This window comes from Salvia miltiorrhiza, chromosome 6 (assembly GCF_028751815.1).
Source record: "Salvia miltiorrhiza cultivar Shanhuang (shh) chromosome 6, IMPLAD_Smil_shh, whole genome shotgun sequence".
In the NCBI taxonomy this organism is placed as follows: domain Eukaryota; kingdom Viridiplantae; phylum Streptophyta; class Magnoliopsida; order Lamiales; family Lamiaceae; genus Salvia; species Salvia miltiorrhiza.
The window spans coordinates 17,587,368-17,597,789 of record NC_080392.1 but is presented as its reverse complement, the minus strand read 5'-3'; the positions used below and the strand labels follow the sequence as shown (position 1 = coordinate 17,597,789).

Genomic DNA, 10,422 nt, shown 5'->3' with positions numbered 1-10,422 from the left:
AATTGTGTAGTACGAGAGTGAATGCGAATCTTTCTTGATGAAAGGCCAGTGGGACATGACCACTTTATAACAAGAATAGGAAAAATGTCTGATGTTGGACCAACAAATTGTATAAAACACTTAAATGATATCGCAAGTACACCTCCAGAAATAAAAACTGTGTCCCATCCCGACATGAATAAATGACTAGTCTTTTCATATGTTAATGTTTGACCCCCCGCAAACGGAAATTACTCCTCTTACCCTATTTTAAACATGAAAGAGAAGAATAGTGAGATTAGGGGAAATCAATTTTATATCAAATTATCCACACTCCAATTAATGTTGTGTGCACTTGTTCAATGCTAAGGATTCGTTAATGCTTACTCAAAATTCGTTTCCTCATTTCATAAAAAAAAAAAAAAAAAAAATCGTTTCCTCATGTTGATCGATCTATTTAAATTGTAACTATAAGATAATATTCCTTCGAAAACATATTTAAATGACTTCTCTGTGTCAAGATTCAATCCGCACCATATCTAACTAAGAAAAAAGAAAACAATTGTTGACATTAATTGCTTTAATTAATTACCATCAATTTGTCCCTGCAGAAAATCTGTCCGATCATAGTGTGGTCACCCACGCGGGGTAAGTTGGTAATTACATTTTTTTTCTAAAGAAATATTAATAAAATGAGCATGTTGATTAGGGGATCCACTGTAGAGAGTTAAGAAGTGCTCTTAAAAATGGTCCACATCATTTAAGAGCTTATCCTCCACAATGCGAGAGCTAACACTCTAACTGTTAAATTTTGATTTTGATTTTATCTTTATTTTTAATGTTATTTTTAATTAAAATTAACATTAAATTTAACAACTTAAATTTCATTGAAATTAAATTTTAACACTATATTGAAATTTCCTTGCCCATAATGATCCCGTCCGTAAGGTTCCGTTGGGTTTGAGAGCAAATTCTGATGACCTTCACCTTGTTCTCCATGGCCTCGAGAGGCTTGAGTTTGCTAGTCGGACTCCTCCTCCTTTTTCTTACATTTTCCTTTGTCTTTTTTCGCCGCCTTTTGGCCTTGGGGCCTTGTGGAGATACTTTGCTCGCTAGAAGTGGTTGTGTAGCGATCATTTGAGCCCTTGGAACGTTTGGAAGAGTGGACATCCTCGCCAATCATCGTGAATTTTTTACATTCGCGAAGCACATTCCACACATGTGGATACTTGAATATACCACCATGTTCGGCAACATAGAGTTGTTGTGCTTGAGTAGTGATTTGCTCGTTGCTCATGCCAGAGCCCCAATTCGCCCGACACTTGTCGTAGATGGATTCCCACAACTTCATGTCCTTTTGGATGAGTTGAAAGTGCAACTTGATTTACTTCACATTGCGTGGAATCGTGCCTTGGGGCCATTGACCATTGTATTTGTTGACGATGGCGCCCCAATACGTGGCTCTTTTTTGCTTGGAACCTTTGATGGAGTCGCATGTTGCCTCCGCATACAAACAACAATCGAGTATTAATTGTGTCCGCCAGAGTGTAGTCCCCTCTTAGTTTAGTGGTCGCCGGCATGGACGCTATCTCCTCTACCTCGGGCTCGGTCGGCGCAAATTGGGTTAAATTAATTTCATCAGGACCCGCCGTTTGAAAGCCGTTTGAATCTTGAGTGAATGGCGAGAATGGTTGGCTGGATGAATTTGCATTGTCGGGAAAGGGATTTTGTGGGTGATTGCTCCAATATTTTTTCCAATTTTCACCCATGTTTTTAGCACAAAAATATATGAAAGAAAGAAGATGAAGAAGAAGAATGAGAATTGTGTGTGAAGTTGAATGGGAAAAGAGAGTAATTTATAGAAGAAACAAAGTGAATAAAGAAAATAAAAGAAAAAATATATTTGCAAAAGTCTAACGGCTCTTTGCCAAATTTGAATTGCAGCAAAAAAAATTTTTGGTAAGAAAAGAAGTTGTATTAAGCAGGAAACAGAAATTACAACATTAAAGGCGAGATGTCGCCCTTCATCCACAAATTAAAATTCGAACTATCATCTATGATTCCAAAAATCTTACCCCAACTCCACAATCTTATTTTAACCTCTGAAATCAGGCTGTTAATCTCCCAGCTTTTCGATTCGAACATGCTCTCGTTTCGGCTCATCCAAATGACCCAATTAGTGCAACACCACAACGCCATAAAGAACTTTCTATTTCTTTTCCAGTAGCTCAAACCAGAAAAGTGGATGAAATGCGATGTGACTTCTTGAGATCACGCTATGCAAACACCAAGCCAGCGGTAACGTCCCATACTTTTTTGGTTTTTGGGTTGTGAAGAAGTGTGTGGTTATGTGTTTCTTCGTGGTGAAAGCACGCATTGCATCCTACTTCCACTTCGTCCATCGCAATGTTTCTCCTCCTAAGATTTGAGCAAGTAGGAAGTCTATTCTGGATCATTCTCCACGCTATGACTCTCGCTTTGTGTGGGACTGGAATCCTCCAAACTTTTGACCTTAACACCATGCCTTCATCTCCCGATAGCTCATCCTTGTCTACCTCTTTGATTTTTGAATAAGCTGATCTTGTTAAATAGTCTTCGTCTGGGGCTGCATTTCAGGACCTACCATCCTCGGCACCTGCTACAAGTTTACAAGCAGAGATAACATTGACAAGTGACTAAACTAGAACACCTCTAGATTGACTTGCAATAGGACAAGGACACTCTAGCAGTGGTAAGTTAACCCAATGTCGTCTCTCAAGGAAGATCTTTAAGGGCTTTTAACTATGTCATGAGAAAACTGTAAACTAAGATTATTAAACTAAAACTTGTAAAGTAAACTTAACTTGAATCTAAACTTAACTTGAATTTAACTAGAGAATTAACTAGGCATGAAACTATTAAACCCTAAGCAAGAATTAAACGCATTAAAGTAAAGGTAACTTGGAATTTAAATGCGACTAAACTACGAATTTAAAGACTTGTAAATTAAAGGCTTCTAATCTAATGAGCATGAAACTAAATTGCATAATTTAAAGGAAAGCATGAAAACGCATAATTGAAATTGCATAATTAAAAGTGCAGAATTGAAATTGCATAATTTAAAGAAACACATAATTTAAACAAAGCAAGTAAATTAAAATAAATACGAAATACCATAAAACGTCTCGAGAAGCAACCTGTCACGTGATTACAACTCTAAACGAAGAACTAACTAAAACTTGAATTGAAAGCTAACTAAGAACGAAATCTAGAAAAACTTAAAGAACTATGAAAGCAATAAAAACCATAAAGTAATTTTGATGCCTAAAATCTAAGCTACTCTGAACTACTCTATGAACAAAGGCTAAAAGATTAACTAAGTGCCAGAGGCAGAATGATTGATTTCTTCATTCACGTTCAAGCCCCTTTTATAGACTTCTTTCAACCCTAATTATCATCAAACTCGCCTTGCAAATCTGGACTCTTAGACCATGTTTATCGGCCAAAAAAAGAGGGACCTGGTCGACCTCTTGGGAAAAAAAAAAAAACAATTCAAAGTAAAAATGGAGAGGTGGTCGACCATGGAAAAAATCGGACCTCCCTTGGTCTCTCTCTCTCTTCAAATTTAATGCATTGATTCATGACACTTGTCATTATATTATTGGTTGAGTGGATTTTATTTAGATAATTGATAAAAATCATTATATCTTTTATATAAAATATTTAAAAAATAAAAAAATTATACCAAAATTTATATTTTTTCATTCTCTATAAATAGAGACCACTCTTGGTATATTTCAATACACCTTCAAATTCTCTCATTTATCCTCTCTACATATAACTTCTATTATTTGCTTCTCTATTTTTCAATGGATGGAGACAATAATTCTTTCTTCAACTCTCAAAATTTCAATCCCTCCCAAGACTATTACCCAAATCTTGCTGATATTCCAAGCTCCAATGAATTCCCAGAGTTTGATTATGCTATGAATTCAGAATTCTCGCATAATCCAACTGATTCTCCTATTTCTGAATATCACCAAACCTCTGAAAATTTTTCTGCAAACCCTTCCAACAATGCGCAAAGTTGGACTGATATAGAAGATATATCACTAATGTCTGCTTGGTGCTTTGTAAGTAACAATCCAATTGTTGGCACTAACCGAAATAGTAAGTCGTTTTGGAAAACTGTTGCAGATATGTATGAGCAAAGTCGAGCAGATAATCCAGAAATTGGAGGTCGAAGGAGCATCGAATCATTGAGGAACCGTTACAAACGCCTCAACAAAAATGTAACTCTGTGGGTTGCTGCATACAAGAAAGCATATGAGCGACGAGCGAGTGGTCAGTCTAAAGAGGATATCGAGATAGCAGCTCAAGCAATTTACGGTAAACCTAAGTTTACTCACCATGACGTGTTTGAAAAAGTTATGAGCATCTATCCGAACTGGGAACTAAAATTGGATAGTACTGGTTACGTACGTCGTTCTCACCCAGACGATGAAGACAGTGTTGACGAAAGTCGTAGCAGCTCAAAAAAATCGAGGACAGATGAAGATGTTGATCCTCCAACCGACTCCACTCCAGAAACTCCAGGTAGTGATGCTTCAAAATTTCATCGTCCTATTGGTAGAGATAAAGCTAAAGCTAAGGCTAAAAGAAAAGGAAAACAAACAGAATCACAATCTTCGATAGTTTCAGATGCTTTCACTGCTGAACTACGTGAAATGAGAATCACACGCGAAAAAGAAATGAAAACATCTACGTTGAATACGTTAATGAAAAAAAACCAGTTATCTCCAGATGAGGAAGCTCTCAAACGTCGGCTAATGGCAGAACTTTATGGAATGTAATCGAACTTATGATGCTTGCTTTTAATTATTGTGTTATTTAAATTATTGTTGTATGGTTTATTTATGTAATTTCAGTTTATGCAATTTCAATGTAATTTCATTTTGTGTAATTTCAATGCAATTTCAATGTAATTTCATTTTGTGTAATTTCAATGTAATTTCAGTTTGTGCAATTTCAATGTAATTTCGCTTTGTGTAATTTCAATGTAATTTCATTTTGTCGTAATTTAATTTTTTATTATTTTGTTATTTTTTTTAATTTTTTTATAATATATTAATTTATATTTAATATTATTAAAATTATTACGATTAAAAATAATAATAAAATAATTATAAAATTATGTTGTGGTTGAGTGGTTGGATGGTTGGGGTGGTCATTGATAAATGAACAAAAATAGAGGTGGTTGGGTTGGATGAATATTAGTGATGTGGAAGAGAGAGAAAGTAATTAAATATTAAAGATGATTGGATGGTTGGGTGGTTGGATGGTTGCTGATAAACATGGTCTTAAGGAAATAGAATCGTAAACTCAAAGGTAATCCAGCTGGCAGCGTGCTCTACAAGTCATCTCAACTCTGGCGAGAATTCGTATACTCTGGAAATTCAGCTCTGAAAAGGTATGACAGAGCTGAAAATCAGCTCTGGGAATAGTACGCTTTGGCAAGTATGGCAGAGCTGGAAGTCAGATCTGGAGATGTTGACTCTGGCAAAATATGTTGACTCTGTCGATCTTTAGCTCTGCTCTATCAAGTTTACTCTGGCGCGTAAGTTAGCTCTGATGATTTAGCTCTGCTCTGACAAGTTTGTTCTGCTCTGGAGATTTTAGCTCTGATAGGGAAGTTCAGCTCCGGAGATTTCAGCTCTGACTAAGAAGTTAGCTCTGCTCTGGTACAGAGCTATCCGCGCAGCTCTGCTCTGCTCTGCGCGCGGGCTTTTCTACTCTAGTGCGGGCTTTTCAGCTCTGGACACCAGATTGCGCCTACAAACGCCATTCTAACCCAAAAATCTCCAAAATCATACTCTTTCATCTATAAAACCTAAATATCCTGCAAAGCACAAAACAAACCCATAACTGCACCAATTTCCAGAATATTTAACTTAAAACGTGCACATGCAAACCCCTACAATAAGAACAATTAAGCATAAATCAACCCCCCCACACTTAGCCTTTTGCTTGTCCTCAAGCAAAAGCAGTATAATCCTAGGAAGTGATTGGTTTCAACGATTCTTATTTTCATCCAACATTCAACAAAGTCAATTCAAAATTTTCCAATTAACACATATCTCTCGATCATGCAAGTAACTCAAAGTTTAAGAAGCAACAAAACAGTAATGCAAGTAATTCGATCGGACCCAATTCTCCGCTTGAAGTTAATTCCCTAATGTGATCGCCTTTATAATCAATATCACCATTTTTCACACTTTGTGTGCTTAAGTTTTCGACAGTTGAGCCATAATTCATGAAATAAAAACCATTTTGATGTAATCCAAAGTCTTTTCACATGGTTTCCCATGCTCATAGTTAAACTAGAGGAGCAGAGACTTACAGCTGTCATGTTTCAGAGTTGGCATTTTTAGAACTGGCAATTCATCCAGCATTTTCACATTTCACAGATAAGGATACGATCGTAGGCAATCACAATGACAACACTCCTTCTAGCATCTACCGGACAAATCATGTCTTACTTACTTACAATCGTGTTGCAACAAATCTCATAATTCTTTGCACAATCAAGAAACATATATCAAGAGTAAAACAAGAATAACCACCATTCAAACACAAACCTGAAATTTACATCGAAAACCATCTTCTCTTCCACAAATTCATAAAAATTAGCAAGTATCAAAGAATAAGCTAAGCATAGAAAGATCCACCGCCCAATTGAAAGCATAAGCAAAACAAGACACCCCCCCACACTTAAAGCATGCCATGTCCTCAGGGCACAGAATAAAAAGAGTTAGAAAACATACCTGAATATTGGCATTAAAAAGCATGAGCTCTGCGAGAGGCGGCGAAAAGTAAGGTTTGCGGTCTTCGGCAGAGTAGAAATGTCAGCGCTGTCCTCTGCAGAGTGGAATTTCAGATCTGGACAGTTCAGAGCTGGCCTTTTCAGAGTAGAATTTCAGCTCTGAATCTGGACTGTAGAGTCAGAGTAGAAGTGCAGCGCTGGCATTCTTCAGCGCTGGCGGCAAAGTCAGAGTAGAAAATTGCAGCGCTGGAAACAAAAACATTAACACCCAAAATCAAAGCATCCGCACAAGCAACCAAAGAAAAGAAAAACACAAAAAAAAAAAAACGGAAAGCAAATAACAAGAAAAACAAAAACTAAAACAAACCAACAGTGGGTTGCCTCCCACCAAGAGCTAGTTTTAAAGTCGCCAGCCCGACGTAGAGGAACCCTTAACCAAAGTCACTATGAAAAGTCAGCTGAATTAGTCCTCGTGAAAGCACATCCTCCTCCATTTCAGTTGCGGGTCCTCTTAATGAGCAAGCAGTGCTCATCACATTCATTACTCTCTCGAACCAAGAACTAGGTCGAGATCTCTCTTCTTTCTTCTCCTCTAAGGGCGGTACACTCTGCAATCTTTGCACGATTTCCTCATTGCTTTTCAGCACATCCGCCCGTTCTTCCTCATCGGTTGCATCCTCTTTCGAGTAGTTGGCAATTCATGAACGGCATTAACGTCGAGGTGCAACGTGTCCAAAAACTGATCTTCAATGGCCTCCTCATCTTGCAGGTTGTCAAGAAAATCCTGTATAATTTCATCCTCTTTCGGGCTGGTGCACATTGATTTCTCCTCAATAAAATTCTGGCAAGTGCTAGCCAGAGCTGGCGGACTGTTCAGGGCTGGGCTCGTCAGAGCTGGCGAAAGAATTTCTACTCTGGCGTCCAACATCAGAGCTGGAATCCTCAGAGCTGGCGGAACGGGCAGAGCTAGAGTGCTAGGCAGAGCTGGCAAAAGACTGTTAGCACTGAAAATTTCCACTTCTTCCTTATGGTCAGAAATCTCTACAAGAGAACAGATATGCAAAGAAGAGTTGGAAATAACAGGCTTCTTATAAAAAACGGAGAACGTTATCGATCTACCTGACCCGGCCATACTCAAGGTTCCAGAACCCACATCAATGCGCGTCTGGGTAGTAGCCATAAAAGGTCGACCAAGCAGAACAAGCTGCCCATTCTCTCCTATAATACCTTGCCCTGCCTCGAGAACGTTACCGATCTACTTGACCCGACAATACTCAAGGTTCCAGAACCCACATCAATGCGCGTTTGGGTAGTAGCCATAAAAGGCCGACCAAGCAGCACAAGCTGCCCATTCTCTCCTATAATACCTTGCCCTGCTTCGAGCACCACAAAATCTGCTGGCACCGTGATTCCTCTCACCGTGACTTCAACATCCTCTAAAAGTCCATGAGTGCTGCTAATAGCTTCGTCAGCTAGCTGAAGTCTCGTATTCGTGCATTTAAGCTCATTTGTCTTCCTGCCCAATTTCTGAAATATAGCAAACGGCATCAAGTTGACTGCCGCACCCAAGTCTAACATGCCCGAGAACTCTCCAGCTCGACCCAAACCAATACCAATAATGAAACTCCCTGGATCTTCTTGCTTCGGTAATGGTTGGGTTGGATCAAAACTTGATGGTGGCAGAGGCGGGCTGGGATTCGGTGGTTGATATGGCGTAGTGGATTTGTGAAGTTTCTGCTGTAGCCTTATCAACTCTGGTACTCTTCTCTGCTCTGGCCCCCTTCTCCTCTGCTCTGGCGGCCTTCTCCTCTCTGGTGGCTTCCTCTGCTCTGGCTGCCAAGTCAGAGCTGGCCCTCTTCTCTGCTCTGGCGGCCTTCTCCTCTCTGGCGGCTTCCTCTGCTCTGGCTGCCAAGTCAGAGCTGGCCCTCTTCTCTGCTCTGGCTGCCAAGTCAGAGCGGACCCTCTTCTCTGCTCTGGCATCCTCGCCAGAGCTGGCCTCCTAGTCTGCTCTGGCATCCTCGCCAGAGCTAGCGCCTGATTTGTTTTCCCGAACTGCTGCTGCTGTAATTGGTTCAAGGTTCCCGACAGCTGCCCCACAGTTGTCTCGAGGCGTTTCATAGTGGCAGCCTGAGACTCCATGCTCTGCTTGCTAATCTCCATAAAAGCCTGCAATGTCTTCTCCAGAGACTATTTTTGCGGTGGCATCTGCTGTGCTTTCTGGAATTGTTGAGTGCGCTGAAAGTTCCCTTGCTGCTGGTATCTTGGTTGATATTGTTGGGGAAAATTTTACTGCGGTGCGTAGGGCTGATGTCCTCTCCATCCGCCATTAACATTTTATTGCCCTTGATTATAATTTATGCTCTGCGCAAGGACAGGTGCAGCTTCTGTATGGCTCATCTTGAGCTGCTGTACTTCGCGCATGATTGAAGCTAATTGTTGCTGCAGCTCATACTGGTGCGTCACAGTGCTGGCCTTAACTCTCTTTCCACGCACTGGCTTTTGTTGAGAGCTCTCCGCAAATGTTTTGAATATTTCCTTTAGCTCTGCTACAGTCTTCCGAGCTATGTTCCCTCCTGCCGTGCTGTCCACCATGAATTGGGCAGTTTGCACTAACCTGTCGTAGAAAAATTGCATCAACATCACGTTGGTAAATTGATGTTGCGGGCACTGACGGAGGAGTTCTTGGAATCTTTCCCAAGCCTCATGAAAAGGCTCGTCCATTCCTTGGATAAATTCCATGATTTGCGTTCTGAGCTCCTGTGTCTTGTGGCTCGGATAGTACTTTAGCATGAACTTCTCACAAGCTTCTCCCCAAGTGGTGATGGAGTTGGGCGGCAGAGTTAGCATCCACGTCCTCGCTCGATCTTTAAGTGCATAAGGGAAGCACTTGAGCTTTAATTGGTCCTCCGTGAGGTTCAACAATGGGATGGTTTGCACTTGCGTACAAAAATCGCAGATGAACTATAGGGCATGTTCACTCAGCATCCCGTGGAACAGAGGTAGCAGACTTGAAACATTCGGCTTCAAGTTGTAGTTTCTGACGACGGTGGGAAGCACAATGGCCGAAGTATTAGTGTCTCCTATGATGGGCCGGGTGAAATCTCCCATGTACTGTAAGTTGTCTTGCACCATCTCCTTCTTCTCCTTGTTTGTGTTCTGCTCTGATCGGTCAGCAAAGTCAGAGATGGCTTCCTCCTTCGTGTCTATGATCTGCTCTGCCGTGTCTATAGTGTGCTCTGTTCGGTCAGAGTCAGAGCTGGCTGGAAGCTCTGTAGGCTTGTCTTCTTTCGTGTCTACTGTCTGCTCTGGAAGGTCAGAGTCAGAGTCAGCGTTTGATCCAGAGCCAAAGTCAGAGTAGAAGGCTTCTGCTCTGGCACGCTCCTTTCCTTCAGAGTCAGACTCAGAATCGTCTGCTCTGCCGTCTGCAAAAACTCCTTTGCAGTTGTTCTTCCTAAAAATCCTTCACTTGTGCTATGCAACGGAGATACAAGTTTGCCTTTAAGACTACGGCGTCCCTGCATGCACAACACTGAAAAAAGGATTAAACGCACCGGGTGGGAGAAAAGTAAAAACAAAACGTAAACTCAAAGGTAATCCAGCTGGCAGCGTGCTCTGCAAGTCATCTCAACTCTGGCTAGAAT

General features: G+C 40.6%; 1 protein-coding gene across 1 annotated transcript; it reads left to right on the top strand.

Moving 5' to 3' along the window:
- The first annotated feature begins 3,827 nt into the window (after positions 1-3,827).
- LOC130990589 (glutathione S-transferase T3-like) lies at positions 3,828-4,811 on the top strand. The gene has a single exon (XM_057914811.1). The coding sequence runs from the start codon at positions 3,828-3,830 to the stop codon at positions 4,809-4,811; it is 984 nt and encodes a 327-aa protein (XP_057770794.1).
- The last annotated feature ends 5,611 nt before the right edge of the window (positions 4,812-10,422 follow it).